Source organism: Juglans microcarpa x Juglans regia, chromosome 8D, assembly GCF_004785595.1.
Source record: "Juglans microcarpa x Juglans regia isolate MS1-56 chromosome 8D, Jm3101_v1.0, whole genome shotgun sequence".
NCBI lineage: Eukaryota > Viridiplantae > Streptophyta > Magnoliopsida > Fagales > Juglandaceae > Juglans > Juglans microcarpa x Juglans regia.
This window is the reverse complement of record NC_054608.1, coordinates 12287501-12308456: the sequence shown is the minus strand read 5'-3', so window position 1 is coordinate 12308456 and position 20956 is coordinate 12287501. Positions and strand designations below refer to the sequence as shown.

Genomic DNA, 20956 nt, shown 5'->3' with positions numbered 1-20956 from the left:
TTTATTACTTCTTTATCACTTATTTATTATTATTTTTATTTATTTTTTATTTTTTTACTAAATAATTAAAAAAATGATTATTAGTGAAGTTATATATATTTTTTAATTTTTTCTTAATAATTAAAGATGTTAAAAAAATACTTTAAAAAAATAATAAAAAAATAAAAATTTTAAATATATTATAGAGTAGTAAAAGAGTGGTAGGAGGGTAGTATGACTAATTTTGTTATCGTGGATGCAACTGTAGCGGAGCAAATAGAAAGTATGTGGAAATATAGAAGCCTGTTGCTCAAGCTCTATCCCCACTCACTCACCTCTCAAGAACAACCCCTCGATCACCTGGAAAACCTCGAAACAAAGAGGTTGAGGATATAGAACCGCCAATGGATAGGGGACTTGAGAAGAGTGACATAGTGGGGACTTGAGGACAATGCGTTGGATCAAGGCTTGAGAGAGCTTCGGGGTTGACGGGAGAGAGACAGAGATCAAGGGAGAATCGAGGTTGAGGAGAGAGAGACCAAAGAAGATTCGGGGTTGAGGGAGAGAGAGAGAGAGAGAGAGAGAGAGAGGGAGAGGGAGAGCAACATTGGTATTATTTGTCATCTGGGTCTACCGTAAGCTTAAGATACCGTTGATGTGTCTCTCTCTGATTGGAGGGCGTAAATCTCAATTTTACACTATATCCAGTTTTAAGGTTTCTCTTTTTTGTAATATCTAGGCAAAACTTATAGATATTGTACATGCATATAATATTAATAGAAAAATAATGTTAGATATAATTTTAAGATGTGCACAAAAATGACATGCACAAGTAGAAAAATGGTTCAAGTATTGCACACTTCATTCAAAAAAGAAGTAGATAAATATATAAAAATTTATCTTTTAACCATGGAAGCTATTATTTTTAAAACAGAAGGTGCAAAACTTGCATATGAGTACGCGGAGCAAGATTAGACCATTGATATTAATTTCATCAAATTTAACTAAATTTTAAAGATAAATCTGATAAAAGAAGGTATTTTTCGTAAATTCAAAACTTTCTTAACCATAATCTTATATTGAATTAACCATTAGTCAAATCTATTCCGGGTTAAACGCGTATCCGAGGTGGAAAAGCTTTAAAGTAATGGGAGAGATTATGTACCCAGAAAAGAAAGAAACAAACTCCCTTTTTCGCTGTTTATGGAAAGCAATTAAAAATTAAATAAATATAAATGAGCTTTCGCAAGACGACAAACCGCCTAGTCCGACTTCATCCGACAAAGGTCATCGAACCGCTTATTCCAACAAGTGTACGATGAGATCATTCTACCAGCCCGGAAGATTAGACTCGGGACTCGGGTTTATCTCCAACTCTAGTTAAAATAGTACATCTTCATAAACTGAACCATGGTTAATAAATAAGCTCCTGCTGGTTTTTATTACTTTTCCCCACTGTTCGTTCAAATCTTACTTCTGTATATGCATCGATAGATAGATAGATAGATAAGTGTGAACTGTGAAGCGGCCGCCGATTGGGACCTCCGTGCTCTGCTCTAGCCACGACCTGCCGACCGATTTGACTCGGTTTGTCGTTAAGTTCTAGCTCCATCGAACAACCAAGTACTACTCTACACGGACCATAGTTTTTGATTCAGAATTTTCTCGCAAGAGTTTCTGCTAAAAAATCAAGAGTTTTTTCGTCGTTTCGGACACTAGTTTTTTCGTTCGGTGCTGTGATCTGCCATGATCTTTGAATAGCGGAGTAAGTTTTTGAGAGATCGTTTTTAACCAGAGGGTAAAAGGGTTCTTCATTTCTTTTGAGAGACGAGCTTTGAATCGAAGCTTTGACTATCTCCGGTATTGAAAACCCTACAACGAGGAGAGTATTATAGTCATCTCTGTGTGTTTGATTCGTTGTAGAAGAATGGTGGAGTTGGAGAATTCCTCACCGACAGTCTCTACAGCTTCTCGAGAAGTGTCTGGTTATGAACAAACGACGCCCTTGCCAGCAGCACCACCACTTAAGAAAAAGCGAAACCTACCTGGAATGCCCGGTAAGATTTCAAAACCCAAAAACTTAAAAAATGATTTTTTTTTTACTTTTTGTCGAGATCTTCGAAAGGTACCAGTTATAAACGTTAAGAGAAGTATCGATCCCTGCTCACATCTATTGCTGCAGATCCAGAGGCTGAGGTGATCGCTTTATCCCCAAAGGCTCTGCTGGCGACAAACCGGTTTGTGTGTGAGATCTGCAACAAAGGGTTTCAGCGCGACCAGAACCTTCAGCTTCACCGACGAGGCCATAACCTGCCATGGAAGCTCAAGCAGAGAACAAGCAAAGAGGTTCGGAAGCGGGTCTACGTGTGTCCAGAACCTTCTTGCGTTCACCACAGCCCGGGGAGAGCACTCGGAGACCTCACTGGCATAAAAAAGCACTTCTGTAGAAAGCACGGTGAGAAAAAATGGAAGTGCGAGAGGTGCTCGAAGAAGTACGCCGTTCAGTCTGATTGGAAGGCGCACATGAAGACCTGTGGTACCAGAGAGTATAAATGCGACTGCGGGACCATATTCTCTAGGTTCCCGATCCTTTTCATTCGTTTCCCCCGTTTGGTCCACGAGAAAATTTTCCTTTTTTCTTTCTCTCTCTCTCTCTCGGAGACGGCGTTTGCTGACTTCCATTGTTTGGTTTTGCTATGAATTAGGAGGGATAGTTTTATCACGCACAGAGCTTTTTGCGACGCATTGGCGGAGGAGAGTGCGAGGACCCATCCCCTAGAGATTCCTAGCTCAGGGCCAAATACGAACGCTGGTCATGTTGTGGCTTCGTCGCCGCCACCGCCGCCGCCTCCTACTCCGACTACGACTGTGGCGTCTCCAGCTTTGTCCATTCAGAGTTCAGGTAGTTATTATAATTAAACATACTGGTCTATATATACGCATCGTTCTCGCAGCCCAAAAGTCTGAAGATTTTTTATATTAATTGCCTGCTGCGTCGGGTTTCAACTGCTAATGTTTTTAGATTTTGCTTTTCTTTCTCTTTTGGTAGAAGAATAATGTGTTTTTTATGCTTCTGATCAAAGTGATCTTGTCTCTTTATTTAGCTAAATGCAGTAACTTAAATATCAGGCTAAACTCGTATGTGTGCTAGATAATTAGTGTAGCTTGTTGACTGTTAAGTCAAGGGTTAATTAATGGGTTGTTCGCGCGCGCACGTTTGGCGAGGGAGCTCAAAGATCGAAATCAGTAATAAGGAGGTGCTTGAAAGAAAGAAAGGACGCCATGATTGCTTCTGCTTTCAGTTATTATAATAAGCCTGTTAAACTTGGTGTTGCCATTTGGGGAACTTGAACAAAATATAAAGCCAAAGAATTACTTGGAAAAGTGTCTTCATATTCAAATTTTTTTTTTTTTCGTTTCCTCTTTTTCTTACTGCAGCATGAATCTTTTTATTATTGCCTTTCTGATCCACTATATGCTGTGGCGTATATATGGCATGTGATCATTTTTCTTTTTCTTTTTCTTTTTCTCCACTATTCTTTGTGGCGAGTTCTGATCTTACTTTCTTTCTTGATCTCAGAACTGTCAGAAAACACAATCGGAGTGTCTCCTGCAACGGCAACGGCAACGGCAACAGCAACAGCGGCATACCTAAACGCCACAGCATCCACGACCGCCCGATCATCTTCCAGCTCCGGCGCCGTCGTAATTACAAGTATATTTGCACCTTCAACCGTCACTACAATCACCCAGCAGCCTTCCTCATTCTCCAATGTTATCTGCGCCTTTTCCCGCTCGGACTGCCCCAGTACTGCTAACCCTATTGAACCCGCGTCCCTTTCTCTATCCACATCCCTCTATCTCTCCAACAATGGCTCCTCATCCATATTCGCGACTCCCAATCAAGACTATCGCCACTATGCTCCTTCCCCGCAGCCCGCGATGTCTGCAACGGCATTACTACAAAAGGCGGCTCAAATGGGCGCTGCGGCATCGAACGCATCGTTACTTCGGGGTTTTGGGTTGGCAACATCATCTTCTTCCGGTCAAGATGGCAGCGCTGCGGGGTGGAATGGCCATGTGATCAAGACGGAGTGCAGCTCTCCATCGATGACTGACGGACTTGGGCTTAGACTTCCCTCTGGCGGAGGGAGTTCTGGTTTGACAGATCATGTGATGATGGGCGGCGGCAGCGGCAGCTCATCTTCGCCGTTTGGGAGCCAGCCAATGACGCGGGATCTTTTGGGGCTGGGCAGAGATGGGGGTGGCACCTCCACTGGGGGTCTTTCTGCTCTGCTTACTTCCTTTGGCAGTGGCTTTGATGTTGCAGTTACAGCTGCAGCTGCATCATTACACAACACCCAAAACAACAACTCTTGAACTCTCGAAACATACTTCGAGACAGAAGTACGCTAGTGTCTGTAAAAGTGAGAAACCGGTGTTGAATTAATATGTATATATATATCACAAAAATATTCTGGTAACGGAGTAGCATACAGTTAGGCAAATTAAGCTGGGTCATTGCTCTACGAGAGTGCACCGTTCGGCTTTCTATTGCAGTTGCAGCTCCGTTCCCCGGATATTTTTGTGATGGATCGGTTAGTCACCCGTAATTTCTGCTTATAATATATAATTTAGTTGAGTTTTTGCGAATAATGTAGCCTGCAGTCTCGCTTATTCCCTTTTAAAAAAAAAAAATTAAAAGACGATAATTGCAGTCGTGTGAATGCCCAAACGTTGCACTCCACAAGTGGTTTACTCAACAGAATTTAAGAAGTGAACGAGAGAAGGCAAAGACATTTTTGTTGTCGGGGGTAAGTTGTTTGGTCAAAGATACGTACGTACGTAGCACTGTTGGAAATGCATGTCGTGGAAGATACGATACTATGCTGTATAATTCTGTGCCTGTTTATAAGCCCATAAATATATGAAAAAATGGTAAATATACAATATTTTATACAATAATATTTTAAAATAAGGAATATTTTTATAAAATATTTTATAAAATTAACATCATTTTATGTATATAATTTTTTAAAATTTATTATAAATTAGCATAGTTTTGATATAGGTTTATTACTTCATTTCATTCATTTACTATTCTTTTTATTCTTTTTAATTTTTCACTTAATAATTAAGAAAATAACTATTAATAAAATTGTATATTTTTTTATTTTTTTTTAGTGATAAAAGATATTAAAGAAATACTTAAAAAAATAAAAAATTTAAATACATTATAGAATAATAAAATGACGGGATGAAGATGGTATCGTTATTCGTCATCATGCTGCGATGACAGCCACAGACAAGAGAGAGGACTAAAACCCGTCGGCCTGTCCGGATACCTAAGCCATCTCTTATTAATATCTGGAAGTGGCTTCCATAATTATATGGAAAATGATATTCTAACTATTTATTCTTATTATTCGTGGTTATTGTTGGAATTTTTTATTTTATTTTTTAATTTTATGTTATTTAATAGTTAAAAAAGTATTTTTTAATAATATTATAATATTTTATTTTTTAAAAAAATATTTAAAAATATATATAAAAAAATAACAGACCAATTATACTAACGATATCTACTAGCTCCCAGCGAAGTTAAAAAAACAGCAGAAGTTCAGCCACAAACTCCGAAAAGAATACTCTCAGCGAAGTTAAAGAGTACTGATGGCCAGCTAGGGTTATAATAGTTCTTAAATGCATATATTTTTCTGACAATTACCAGGTGGGGACATGCAAGTTGTGCTCAGTTTCCTTTTTGATTATCAAAACAAACTATTTCATTTCATTTTTTATAATTATTCTATTTTTTTTAAATTTTTATATAAAATATAATAAATAATTTAACTTTTTAAATTTTAAAATAAAAATTATATTATAATAATATTTTATTTAATTTTTAATAAAATATCTCATCTCATCTCATCTTATCTGAACTGCATAACCAAATTAGATTAACTCTCCGTTTAAAATTACGTTCAGTCTAATTTTAAACTGAATCTAACATCTAATCACCTAATTCTTAAATTACTAAACTCATCTCAAATAGGTTTTTATACTTGAGAGCCACAACCTTTTTCAATTTAACACTTCCTTACATGCAGAAGCTACGATTTTTTTAACTTTTTCATAAATATATCTAAACTTATTTTAATATTCAAACACAATCTCAACCCATCTTACGTGGACTCCATAAAATTTACACTACTATCTCAACTCACTAGTTATTACTATTCATAAAGAACTCAACTCATTTCAACTCAATATCCAAATCAAACGTAAACTAAATTAAAATATGAAGGAAAACAAATAAGAAAGAATTTGACGTATAAAAAATGTTCGCACATAAGAAGTAGGCAAAAGTGGTCGTCTTGGAGATGAGCAAAAGTGGTCAACCCAAGGAGGGCGAGCAAAAGTCTCGACACCCCAGAAGGTGAGCAAAAGTGCACCAGTGTTGCAAGTAAGGGTGTTCAACCGGTCTCCATTTTTTTTCAGATCCGGTCCGAAACCCAGAAACCCGAGTGCATTCGGGCGATTATCCGCCCGGATTATACCTGGGCGGTTAAAAAGATTCCGGATCTGGTTAAGGAACTGGTTATGTGACCCAGTTATCTGTAACCGGGTCATTTAAAATGAAAAAACCCGCATCTCTCTCATTCTCGAATCCGCTTCTCTTCGTTCTCGAATCTTCTTTTCATTCTCGAATTCGCTTCTCTCTCGCTTAGGGTTTGCAGCTTTCTCGTCTTCTCCGAGCTTAGGGTACCATCGAAGGCTCTCTCTCTCTCTCTAAGCTACCATCGAAGGCTCTCTCTCTCTAAGCTCTTAAGGTATGTTTCTTTTGTACTTAGGGTTTTCTTTGGACTGTCCGGCCAATTATAAATACCAACCATTCATCACATGTATTAGGGGTTTTCTGCCTTTTTCTTTCGTTTTGTTGAGGTTGTGTGGTTTTGTTTTGATTCGGGATGACTATCCTCGTTCAGCAGCCTGAGTTTGGTAAATTTTTTCTACTCCTTTCCTTATTTTTTTTTTCTCGTTCATTTTTTGTTTATATTTTCTTTACATCTTTATATATTTATATTTTTATATAAAATTAATCTCTAAATATGCCCATCTAATCATTTTTTTTTTGCATTTTTGTTTATTAATCTAGATGACTATATATCCTCTTCGAGCAACTTGAGTTTGGAAAATTTTCAACTTTTTTTTCCTTTTCTTAAATTGTTATAATTTCTGATCTAATTAGTGTTCATCATATAATGAGGTCAAGCCGCTTTCAATTGGGTCTTTATTGGTTAAGAACCTGATTCTGAGACTACCTAGCTTTCCTTTTACTGGATTTATGAACTTCATGCTAGTTCACATGTCAATGTGCACCTAATGATCATTCATGCTGGATTGTGTTTGATGATCTGCAAACGTCATGTTTATGTGCAAGAGAGAATGCCAAAATGCATATGGAATCTTATAAAAGGAATCATGGGAAATGAAAAGGGAAAAAAAAAACAGAGTCGGTTCCTGTCCATTTATATGGTCTTGACGTGTAAGTGGTAACTCTCAATTGCAATTTATTTGAGTTGGGGCAGTTTGTGGCAATACTTATGCTAATTAGAATGGTCTAATAAGTTGTATATCATAAATAATAAAATTTATATTTTTTATTAATTTAAATTTTTAGAACAAGTAGTGAATAAATTAAGAGTGAAAAACTCAGACCATTTCAGATATAGGATTGGCTTGTCCTCAAAACAGTAATCTTTGAATTGGAGGAGACTGTCCAAGTGTAATAGACCCATATCAAAGCTCATTAGCTCCAGAGACTGTCCAAGCACTAATTTGCACGCAAAATTGGTTGACTTGTGAACCACTTAGTTCTTGGGAGGTCGAGGAGTATGTAGAACGCGTTGACATTGAAGGTAAACACTTTAATTTGTTAAGTTTGATTTTTTATTATTAATTTATCCATTTAACTTAACCTCTATATTTTTTTCTGCTTAAGGTAACCCTCTTCCTTCAACTTCAGCAACTTAAGCATATGACTCCCACCCTATGCATTGAAAACTCTCCTTATGCAGTAAGTTATTGGAACCATGCCATATTTAATTTAACTAGATCATGAGTTTCTTAGTTCTTTGTAGTAATATTTGTGTGTTTTGGTTTGTTGCAGCTATTGCTAACACACTTGGTAAATATGTGCTTAAAAATGTTCATCAGGTATGTTATCATGACAAAAGTGACTGCTATTTCTGCTATTTTTGATTCCTCGACTTGGTTTTTAGTATTTGCATCTGTGGACAAGTATTATTACTTTGAAATTTGAAGTGATTCTTAGAAATTGCTTACTAACAGCTTAAATGGATTCCTTATATGATGGAAATATCTACAAATACGATTAGTATGATAAAACCAGTTTTTTGAAAACATGTAATGGGAAATTAGAACTAAGAGGGGTATAGAGTCGAGGAAGCAATTGGCCTCCACAATCTGAGTTGGGTACTAGAATTTGTGTAATAAAATCAGTTTGTGTAATACGATTAGTATGATAAAATCAGTTTGTGTAATATGATCAGAGCTGATTGTTGCATTTTCAAGGGAGGAGCCAGAGAAGGAGTATGTTCAACATTAGTTGATGGACAAAGTAAGTAGCTCAATGGCATCACCAGATCAAGGTGAAAGAAATCAATGTTTCCCCCTATTCCAGATTCAAGAGGTGAAGACTAATGCATTTTGATTTTTGTAAATTTATATTTTATTTTAATTAGTTGTGATGTATTATTATTTCTTTTATTTTTTGTAAATTTATGTTTTGCATTGTGATGTAATAACAATATTATTTATTTTTCATTTTTATTTATTTTTTTTGTTAATTTATTTATTTTTTATAAAAATCTTGTAAAAAGTGTTTAAATTATTTTTTTAAAAAAATGTAGGCAATTTAAGCATATCAGATTTTTTTTTAAAAAAAAAGTGATATAAAAACTTTTTTTAAGTTTTAAATTCTTTTTTTAAAAAAATAAAAAATTAAAATCAGATTTATCCGGTTATAACCCGAATTAAATCGGTTGAACATCTCTAGTTGCAAAGCGTAATGTGACGACGACCAAACTGTCGAAGACAAGAAAAATTACCTTATCAACATGGTCAATGAACCACTAAAATGTCGCTTCCGTTTGGATACTCTATTTGGATAGAGAAATTATCTCAATTCATTTTATTATTATAATTTTTTTAAATTTTCATACAAAATATAATAAATAATTCAATTTTTCAAATCTTAAAACAATAATAATGTTAAAAAATAATATTCTAATAATATTTTATTCAACTTTTAACTTTTATTTAAAATCATTTTATCTCATCTCACTATCCAAACAGAGGCTAAGAGTATCTCATATGATCTATAAGTAATGGTGAATAAATTTTGAATAATAATATGCTAATATCTAAAAACAGTTATGTTCCCTAACAAAATTAAGGCTTAGTTTTGATATTCAATTTTTCTCAACTCATCTCAACTCATCGTTACAATTTTTTCAAATTCCAACATAAAATATAATAAACAATTCAATTTTTTCAAATCTCAAAATAATAATAATATTAAAAAATAATATTCTAACAATATTTTATCATCTCAACTCACTTCAATATCCAAACACACTCAGTGGCACCACTTTACGACACAGTGATTCACATGCCATTTTTTTTAAGAGCAGTGCTACTAAATCGCTTTAGTAGCACTGCTCGTTTGTACCGCTAGTTACTTTTTATATTTTTTTCATTTTTCATTTTATATTTTTTAATATATTTAAATATTTTTAAAAAATAAAAAAAAATATTAATATATCTAAATCATTTTCTTAATCACTAAATAAAAGAAATAAAAAAATTTATAGAACAGTACACTGTAGCAGTCAAGTATGGGGCATACAAGCTTTGCGCTCTCTCTCATTTATTATTTTTTTAATTCTTACCCTCGGTACTTAATTCGTGAATTTGTAAAAATTGGGATTTTTTTGATAATTTTATAAAAATTGGATTCAACATAATCCAGCAGTGGTAGTAGTCAATGGAAACAGGAGTTGAACACTGAACAGATGTGTGGGGCCCCTGATGGAGACTGACCCAATTTGCATTTAAAGTGCTGAGTTGGCAGCTGCCTCTCTTGACCATTGTTACAATCGTGATCTGATTTGTGGGTTCCATAGTTTATGGTGGGTGGGCTTTTGGGCCGTGATGGTTGCTGCCAGCCTGCACCCCTGCAGCCTGCTGCTCTGTGCTTTCTTAACTTATTTGACCATCTATTTGGAAGAAGGGTGATGCACGTAACGTACTCGTAGGGATATCACCGAGATTCCCAACAAAATGTGCAATTTTGTTTTTATTTTTTAAGATTTTTTTTATAAATATCTTGAACATTTAAAATAAAATCACAAAATTATTAAAAAAAATACTTATTAATTATTAAGTAAAAATAAAATAAAGAGCAAATCTGTAAAAATAATCGGTGGAGATTATAAGTGGGAGTACAGTTTTCCTTGGAAGAAAGAGAATGCTACATACACATCATCTTCACACTATACATCAACAAGTAATTTATTATTTTTGTCATTCTATTTAAATACATATATTTATATATATAAGAGATGATAAGTAAAATTTTTCTGAAAGAAAAGTCAAGAATTTTGAATTTTTTATTTAAGAGAATTTGAATATTCTAAAATTAAAAAATATTTTTTCTATTTATAAGAGTAAAATATGATTGTCTAATAGGGTGCAAAGTGTCATTTCTAAAAAAAAAAAAAAATATAAAAAAATCTCTAAAAGTAAACTCATAAATTAACGTGACTTGACATGATACATTAGATTGTAAAAATACTTTCATTATATAATAGGTTTAATGTACAACATCAAATAACACTAGTTTGTGAAATCTTTTTACAGTTGTATCACTCCTAGAAAAAATTCTAACCACATCCCCTATGAATTTTATATTCATTTATGCAAAACCAGCCAAAATCATACTAAAAATTTCCATCCCTCTAAAAAAAAAAAAAAAAAAAAAAAAAAAAAAAAGAAAGAAGAAGAAGAAGAAGAAGAAAAGCGCATACCAACCATGTGATTAAAATGGAAATGAGAATCTCCATTTTATCGTTGGCAAACTTATGTTTTCTTTGGGATAAATTATTTTATGTTAGAAACTTGATTTTGATATTGAATATATTAAAGGGTTCTAAAATTCTATTCTTAATTTCCTTACTCGTGAAATTTTACAGAAATGATGAGTAAGAAAAAAGACAAAAGCAAGATTCTTACTCCAATTCTTGATAACAAACTTGTTAAACACGAGCTAGCTACTCTTCTTCATATTGCTAACAGGTTTACTACTCTTGGTAGTAATCCTACTATTAAACCCGCTTCATTTTCATTTGCTCTTAGTACTCCATATGATCCTTTTGCTAAACTTGGAGAGGATATCCCAACCGGTTAGCCCCTAAGATAGGCCTGGACCCTTACCAACGATTAAAGCCCATATCATAGCCAAGGAGTCCAGCCCAGTGCAAAGGAAATCAGCGCATGGCCGATAACGACTGGATAAGCTAATACCGACGAGGTAGCTATCCAGTCAATGGTAAAAGATAAATGAGGTTATTATTTGAATTTGCTAAGAGATGAATCCTCATCTCTAAATTTGAATTTGAATAAAAGATAACCACTATCCATGAGGGAATAAAGATGGATCATGAAACTCTATATATAGGGAAAACCCAGGTAAGTAAAGGGATCGGATTATTGTCATTATCATTATAATCCTTAAATTACTGACTTAGGCATCAGAGGTGTTTTCTTAGACCTCCAAACTCTCTACACTTTGGTTGCAGGTGATTGTGAGGTGGTGGCTGTGAAACACGTCCATAACAGTTGGCGCCTTCTGTGAGATCTATTAAGTCTCAGACTTTGCATGCTTTTCACATGCCCATTACTAATTAGTCTCAGGCAACTAGAGATCAAGGAGAAACTTAACAAAACATGGAGGAGAAGATCGCAGAAATGGAGGAAACGATAAAAAAGCTTACCACGGAGATTGATTCCTTACGTAAGGAATATGAGACTCCTAAGTCACGAAATGGGCCGTCAGGCGAGGATGTGACACCTAGTCAGGTTGACAGGGTAGAGATGGAGGCAAATAGTGCGGGAAAAACCCATCAAGAGAGCTAGGAAGCAAAGAAATTGCATCACGACGTGCGTAACTTGATGGAAAAATATGAGAAGATGGCCAAGAAGATAGGAATGTCTTCTTCGGTAGATCAATTGCTGTCAAGCACAAATCTACCATTTTCTATGGAAATCCTGGCAATGCCCTTACCAGCAAAATTTAAAGTCCCGACAATGGACCTATACGACAGCTCGAAAGATCTCGTGGAGCACCTTGAGACTTTCAAAGCTCATATGATGCTTCACAGGTTCCCGGGGAAAATTATTTGTAGAGCTTTTCTCTTACTCTAAAGGGATTGGCAAGAGGATGGTTTAGTGCACTACAACCAAACTCCATAGAGAGTTTCAAGAGCTAGGCTGACAATTCTTGACACAATTCATGGCAAGTAGAAAATGCAGGATACCCGCTGCCTACTTATCGACTGTTAAACAAAGGGAGGATGAAAGCTTACAAGCGTATTTAACACGCTTCAATAAAGAAAAGATGATGACTGACGACCAAGACGAGAAAATCATACTAGCAGTACTATTGGGAGGTATTTGGCCAAGGAGCCATTTTATGGTCAAGCTGGCTCGAAAAACTCCTTCTACGTTATGAGAGTTCATGGATAGAGCTGATGATTTTGTTAATGTTGAAGACACCTTGATTGCCTTGACCACCCAACTAGAAAGAAAGAATGAGCTGGAAATAAAAGGAGGACAGAGGAAAGACAGAGATGGAGGACAAAGGCCGAAGAGAGACTAGCAAGAGTCAAGGCGGGATGGTAATGTAAGAATGCATAATGGCGTTTATGTACACTATTCAAAAAAGACAAAAGAAGAAGAACTAGTTGAGAAAGAATGACAAACTGAGAAGTACTACACTTATCATAAGACAAGGGGACACAAAATCGAGGACTGTTACAACCTGAAATGAAAAGTAGAAGAAATGAGGAACAATGGTGAGTTAGAACGATTGATCGCCCAAAACATGACCCCCAACAGCGAACAAACGAAAGGAAAAATGAGTACAAGAAAAGAAGAAGTAAGAGCCCCAAGTGACGGGAATCACCGAAAAGGGAGAGGAGGTCAAATGGGACCAAAGAGTGAGAGCAGACGAAAATCAAAGAAACCAACCTCTGGGCGAGATACACACTATCGCAGGCGCATATGCAGGAGGTGACCCAACTTTCTCAGGGAGAAAGACCTATTCAAGGTGGGCAAGGTATGAAGAAATCTATAACGTAGAGAGGCCCATCAAACAGCCCCGAGTACAAGGATCCCCCACGATATCTTTCAACGAGTAAGATTGTCGAGGGGTTGTGTACCCCCACAATGACGCCTTGGTAGTAACAATGTTGGTGGCAAATTTTACCACCAGGAGAATACTGATTGACAGTGGAAGTTCGGCGAATATCTTGTTCTGGGATGCTTTTAGCAAAATGGGAATCGGCGAAGAGCAGTTGGAATCAGCACCAACTACATTGAAAGGGTTCACTGGAGATGCAGTACAACCAATGGGGTCCATTACGTTACCAGTATCTGTGGGCATAGACCCTTATGTTGCCACAACGATGATCGAGTTTTTAGTTGTGAGAACTTGGTCGACATATAATGCGATCATTGGGCGGCCCACGTTGAATGCATTAAAGGCCATTATCTTGACCTATCATCTAAATATGAAGTTCCCAATAGGCGAGGTACACAGACCAAGGGGAATAGGCGAAGTACGTGGCAAGCAAGTCTTGGTCAGAGAGTGTTATGTGCAAGAGCTCAGAAAAGGGCAAAATGAGGGCAAAATGGTGGATTCTGGAAATCATACAATCCTCCCACTGGGGCTGCAGGTAATGGCAATGGAGTTAGAGACTAGGGACGAAGATACCCTGAAGCATGGGGAGGTAGATGAGCCTCTAGAGCTAGTCACCCTTGAGCAAAACCATCCTGAAAGCCATGTGAGGATCGAGACAAATTTGGCACAAAAGGAAAGACAACAACTAATAGATTTCCTTCTAGACCATAAAGATGTATTCGCATGGAGTCATAAAGATATGCCTGAGATAGGTGAGAAAGTCATCGAACGTGAGCTGAACGTAGACTCAAAAGTACGCTCAGTAAAGCAAAAGAAAAGAAACTTTAGTACCGAGAAGTACGAAGTAATTGCAGAGGAGGTGGATCGGCTATTGGCAGTTGGATTCATCAAAGAAGCACATTATCCAGAGTGGCTGTCTAACGTGGTGTTAGTAAAAAAGTCAAACGAGAAGTGGCGAATGTGTGTGGGTTTTACCGATCTCAACATGTCTTGCCCAAAAGACAGCTGTCCCTTACCAAGGATAGACCTGATAGTAGACGCAACAGCAGGACATAAAATGTTAAGCTTTCTGGATGTCTACTCGGGATACAATCAAATAAAAATGAAGAAGGTTGATTAGGAGAAAATCACCTTTATAATTGACTGGAGACTATATTGCTATATAGTGATGCCTTTCGGCTTGAAGAATGCTGGGGTAACCTACCAAAGGTTGGTAAACAAAATGTTTAAAAGCCAGATTGGAAGGAGCATGGAGGTGTATGTCGATGATCTACTGGTAAAAAGTAGGGAGTTTGACTAACACATAAAAGATCATAGAGAGACTTTTCAAGTTTTACGATAGTACCAAATAAAGTTCAACCCAACAAAGTGAGCATTCGGAGTACAGTCAGGAAAGTTCCTTGGTTTTATGGTGTTAGAGAGAGGAATCGAAGCAAACTCTGAGAAACTCAAAGCAATAATAGAGATGAAGTTGCCCACAAACTTGAACGAAGTACAGAAATTGGCGGGCAAGATTGCAGCTCTGAACAGGTTTGTATCCCTATCAACAGATAAATGTTTTCCTTCCTTTCAGTGCTTAAAAAAGCAAGAGAGTGGGATGCCAAGTGCGGAGAAGCATTTTCTCAGTTGAAAGAGTATCTAGTTAAGCCACCATTGCTCAATCACACCAAGCTGGGAAAGCCACTGTCATTGTACTTAGCAGTAACTCCGAACGCAGTATTTGCTGTGTTGGTACAAGACGGAGGGAAGGAGCAAAAGCTAGTGTATTACTTAAGCATGGAGTTGAGAGGAGCAGAGACCAGGTATCCAAAAGTGGAGTTGGTTGCCTTCACCGTGGTAGTAGCAGGAAGGCGATTACAGCCTTATTTCCAAACCCACCCAATAAGGGTAATCACTTTGTCGCCTCTACAAAAACTGTTGTAGAAACCAGATACCTCAGGACGATTAGTCAAATCGTCAATTGAACTAAGTGAGTACGACATCAACTAAATACCGAAAAGCACCGTGAAGGGGCAGATACTAGCCGTTTTGGTAGTAGAGTTCTCCAATTTCAAAGAAGAAGTCCACAAACCACCCGAGAAGAATCCTTGACAGGTGTATGTAGATGGGTCAGCCTGTCAGGCAGGTGGAGTCATCGAGGTGTACATAGTAACAAGTGAGGGGAAGAATTGTACCACGCAGTACGATTGGAGTTCAAGGTGACAAACAACGAAGCTGAGTATAAAGTAGTACTCGCCGGTTTGGCGATCACGAGGGTATTAGGAGGCGAAGAAGTCGAGGTGAAAGCCGATTCACAAGTGGTAGTCGGGCAAATCATAGGGGAGTATTTTGTGAGGGGATCCAAGCTGATAAAATACCTTCACCAAGTACAAGAACAAAGCAAAGATCCCAAGTACTTTTGAATCGAGAAGATACCTTGAGGAGGCAATTCCAAGGTGACCGATTGGCACGAGCGGCTTTAGTAAAGTAAGAAGAAACACTACCATGGAAAGTTGATTTACAAGCAATGGCTAGACCAGTGATAGGAGAAGCAAGTTTACATATCGAGGGGAACACGCCAGGATGGGCTACTAATATAAAAAAGTATTTGGCGACAGGATAACTTCCCTCACCTAGGGAAGAGGCGAGAAAGTTAAAAAGTAGGGTGACCAGGTTTAGCATCATTGACGGAGTGCTCTACAGGCGGGGTTTTGCAAACCCATTGTTGCGATGCGTGACAGAAGAAGAAGCTGAGTACGTGATGAGGGAAGTACATGAAGAGATTTGCGGGAGTCACTCAGGAGGACGATCTCTCGCCGCAAAGATTGTAAGGGCAGGGTACTATTGGCCAAACACACTCAAAGATGCAAAAGAGTTTGCGAGAAAATGCGTTCAATGCCAGATTCATGCACCAATCCCAGGTGCACCCCCTGAAGAGTTGAGGTCCATAACATCCCCAAGGCTATTCGCCTAACGGGGAGTAGACTTGGTAGGCCCAATGCTCCCTAGCAAAGGAAGAACCAAATTCATCATTGTAGCTGTCGACTAATTTACAAAGTGGACAGCAGCTGAGGCGATAGCTACAATAACTACTCAAAGCATAACAAAGTTCCTATGGAAGGCGGTAATATGCAGGTTCAGGATATCTCAGTGTATCATTTCTGATAATGGGAGGCAATTCGACTCTGAACATTATAGTCATTGGTGTGCAGAGCTAGGAATCAAGGTCAAGTACTCTTCCCCAGGCCATCACCCGGCAACCGAACAAGAGGAAGCAACTAATAAAACCATCATGGGAATACTGAAAAAGAAGATAGGTGAAAGAAAAGGGCTATTGGCCAACGAGCTCCCAGAAATTTTGTGGGCTTATAGAACTACAACAAAAACCTCAACAGGCCAAACACCTTTTGCCCTAGCCTATGGAAGTGAGGCGATGGCACCAGTAGAGGTCGGGTACCAAGCTACAAAGAAGAAATTTTGATCCAGAAGCAAACATAGCAGGGTTAGAAGAAAATCTAGACTTGTTAGAGGAGATAAGGGTAGATGCAGAAGTCAGAGTTGCAGCTTCTAAGAAGAAGGCAGAGTAGTACTTCAACAAACGAGTGAGGCCCAGGTCATTTAAAGTAGACGACTTAGTTCTAAAGGAAACCGGCGTGACCTCTGGAGAAGAAGGGAAATTAGGCCCTCAATGGGAAGGACCCTATGTTGTAGTAGCATGCCACAGGCCTGGGACTTACCACCTCTTAAAGATGCCACAGGACGCCAGCTACCACACCCATGGAATGCAGAGAACCTACGAAATTACTACGTTTAAAGGAAAGATATATAGTTTTCTCTTATTTCATTTGTTGATTTACATATGAATATCGCTTTCAATAAATGCTAGCATACTTTGTCCACCCTTTCCCTTGTTTTGCTCCTTTTGGCTTTTCAATAAGTATCCAAGATAATTATAAAAGGAGAAGGCGACATGGTTGATGAACTTTTCCACGAGCCTAAAAACTTAAAGGTTAAAACGGTAGAGGAAACCTCCCGTTAACACCTTCCCGCCATAAGGCGACGTGGTTGAGGAATTCTCCTATAAGCCTAAAAACTTAAAGGTTAAAACGGTAAAGGAAACCTCCCGTTTATACCTTATCACCAGATTACGACGTGGTTAAGGAACTCTCCCACAAGCCTAAAAACTGAAAGGTTAAAATGGTAGAGGAAACCTACTGATAACACCTTCTAGCTAGAAGGCGACGTGGTCGAAGAACTCTCCCACGAGCCTAAAAACTCAAAGGTTAAAATGGTAGAGGAAACCTCCCGTTTATAAATTTTCACCATAAGGCGATGTGGTCGAGGAACTCTCCCACGAGCCTAAAAACTGAAAGGTTAAAACAGTAAAGGAAACCTCCCGTTAACACCTTCTAGCTATAAGGTGACGTGGTCGAGGAACTCTCCCACGAGCCTAAAAACTCAAAGGTTAAGATGGTAGAAGAAACCTCCCGTTAATACCTTATCTCTATAAGACGACGTGGTCGAGGAACTCTCCCACGAGCCTAAAAACTTAAAGGTTAAAACGGTAGAAGAAACCTCCCTTTAACACCGTCTTGCCATAAGGCGACGTGGTCGAGGAACTTTCCCATGAGCCTAAAAACTTAAGGGTAAAAACGGTCGAGGAAACCTCCCATTAATGCCTCTTCGCCAGAAGGCGACGTGGTCGAGGAACTCTCCTACTAGCCCTAAAGGTTAAAGGAGTTCAAAAGAAGCTCCTACCGATAGATGATGTAACACATGCAGTCAAGAACAACATAAAGCCAACACATAAGGAACGGATAGCATGAATTGAGATCATTATACATAAGTATCAATGAATGTTTCACAACCAACAAACAAGGCTCAAAAGCCTCAAAAAGGGCTTACGAAAGTCCAATATGTAAAAGAGAGAGGGTTCTAAAATTCAGTCATTTACAAGGTTTTTTTTTTTTTTTTCTAAAGAGAAAGGAAAAATATCTAATCAAAAGAGAAAGCTCCAAACTTAGAAAGCGTCAGGACGGGCGGCGAAAAGTCTCAGACATCTCAGCCCGATCGAGGGAGTCACAAAAATGAAGGGCAACCTCACTAACCCGAATAGACTTCCATTCCAAGGTGTACAGGTTCGTTGTGGGTTCCCGAAGAAGAAGCTCACGAAGTTGTTTTACCCCCAACTTAAAGCCTATACCCTAGGCTCGTAATCAAATCTTGGGGGCAGCAGCCAACTGGGGAAGAATCTGATTAAGGTCATTCGGAGAGTTCTCCAAAGCAGATCGCAACTCAGCCAATCGGCGTTCTAGGATAGAAATTATTTTCTTGGCAGACTTAACAACCTCATCAAGCTAAAGGTATTGACAATTTCTGTTTTTAAGAAGGCCCTTCACCTCAGCCAAGTTTTTCTCGGCTTCTACTTTCATCCCTTCAGCTGCCCCCAACTTTATAAGTAACTCCCTCTTTTCATCTCCAAGAGAGGCCAGGCGAGAAGCATTTTCGGATTTGGACTTAGCCAATCCTTCGATTTTTAAGTTTGCGCGATCAAAGCCATCCCGCTCTTTCAAAACATGCTCCACCTGAGTAGCCAACTCATCGCGTTCTTTCTTAAAATCTTATTCCTGAGCAACCAAGTTGTCCCTCTCACGCAAAACTCCCCCTGCTTCATTCAGGCGAATAGCAAGGTCATCACGTTCTTTTCCAATTGCTGCCAACTCCTGACGGTAGAGGTCAACATTCGTAGAAGAAGTCGCTAGCTCTTCTTGGAGCGAAACAACTTGGGTACGAAGAGTAGCCAACTCGTCATCAAAAGAATGGGAGTGAGCTTCAAAAAGAGCCAACTCGTCGGCTAGTTGGTTTTTCTCACCCTCCAAATGCATTCAATCATCCGCAGGTCGGCAGCAAGATGATCAATCCCATGAAAAAAAAATGGGTGAAGAAGGATTAAAAATATATTCTTCAGAAATTATTGACCAAAGTATTAAGAAGAACATAACAATACTGGCGCAAAAACACCACGAAACTATTGAACAAAGGCATTGATAGCCTCAGCTCGGCAAGTATGTAAGGAGGCCGGAGAAGCCACTGGATGGGAGCTAGAGAGCCTCTTGGGTTGATAGCCGGTGAGGAGACGTTAGCAAAATCCCCCTAAGGAAAAGCAGCTTCAGTGGCGACGAATAAAGGGCTACAAACAGATGGTTCAACGGGAGGGACAAGCAGTCTTTGGGCTTCACCAATTTCATCCTGGCGGGGTATAGCCTGATCGGTCCCGAGACCCTTCTTAGGAGTTGACAAAGATGCTTTGCCGCTCCCTCGAGGAGACACATTAAAAGGCGGTGAAGGAATCGAAACCCTACTGCCACTGGCGAGGGAGAGGACTGGAAAAATAAAGGGCAAATCCAGAGTAACCCCACCTGAAGTCGTTGAGGCAAGGGGGAACTAAGTGCTGCAACAAACTCTTGAACACTCCCCTCTTCGCCTCCCTCCAATCTAGGAAGATCTGAACGAGAGTTAGAAGGCACAAAAATAATTGGCGGGGGCGAGGTCAGTAGAGGCGTAGAAACTTTAATGGGTGGGAAGCTTGCAGGAGTGGATGGTGGCGTTGTGAGGAAAACAGGGTTCAAAGCAAGAATGTCTTCTTCCACTGGGTATCCTAGCATTACTGTCGGGAATCATCAGTCGGAGCCGTGGAAGGCTGTGCAGTAGCTTCGGTGGCCGCCTCTGCGGCAAGTATACTATCAAGGTCTTCCTCGACTTGCAACATAACGTCATTCAAAGAAAGAGGTAGTGGATCCATAACACTTAGCTCTTCCAGAGTAGTGGCCACCTCGGTGCTCCCATCTGTTTGGGGGCAGTTTTACTCGGCAACTCTTGAGAAGAACTCAACTTGGTCCCACTCTTTTTTTGGGAGATACCAATTTTGTATCCCCGCCCTGCTGAGGGAAGTACAACACCACCTTTGGATGAGATAGACTCATCGGTGCGAGGCGAGACACTAGCTTTTCTAACATTTCTTTTTTTCTTCCCACCTTCGCTACGTCTCTTCTTTTTCAAATCCCCTGCCGGCGGGGGAGCACCCAAAAATTCATGCCCGAAAATATGGGTCTGATTGGGAACCATCACGAACCTCTCAATATTACTGGGGGTTAAAAGTGCATCCGAGAGGCATAGTTTGAGGTGGGCTTGAACCCAGGAATCTACTAGCCTAACACGGGCCTCCTCATGAGGGGAAAGAATCACTTCGTAGTCATCCCCGTTAGGGACAAGAGACTAACTAGTCCTAATGGGAAATTTCCAATTAGGAACTTTATCGGTGGGAAACTCTCAACCGGAGCTAGCAATAAAGAAAATTTTATTGGTCCATTCCTTCACATGAGAGTACTTGTGTTATAAATTGACCAAGGCCTGACGGGCTCTAAAATTGCATAAATTACCATTCAGAAGCCAAAACTCGTGAAGAGACAAAAACTCACAGGTTGTTAGGTCTGG

The 20956-nt window shown here is 38.8% G+C and overlaps 2 protein-coding genes across 2 annotated transcripts; one reads left to right on the top strand and one right to left on the bottom strand.

Annotated features, from left to right (window-relative positions):
• Positions 1–1414: 1414 nt before the first annotated feature.
• LOC121242878 (zinc finger protein GAI-ASSOCIATED FACTOR 1-like) lies at positions 1415–4635 on the top strand. Its single transcript, XM_041140876.1, has 4 exons — positions 1415–2036; positions 2162–2558; positions 2685–2881; positions 3560–4635. The coding sequence occupies exons 1-4, from the start codon at positions 1907–1909 to the stop codon at positions 4357–4359; spliced, it is 1524 nt and encodes a 507-aa protein (XP_040996810.1). The 5' UTR covers positions 1415–1906; the 3' UTR covers positions 4360–4635.
• A 14043-nt stretch (positions 4636–18678) lies between these two features.
• Positions 18679–19347, bottom strand: LOC121242217 (homer protein homolog 1-like). The gene is made up of 3 exons (XM_041140108.1): positions 19099–19347; positions 18862–19047; positions 18679–18819 (listed from the first exon to the last, which is right to left on the bottom strand). The coding sequence occupies exons 1-3, from the start codon at positions 19345–19347 to the stop codon at positions 18679–18681; spliced, it is 576 nt and encodes a 191-aa protein (XP_040996042.1).
• Positions 19348–20956: the final 1609 nt, after the last annotated feature.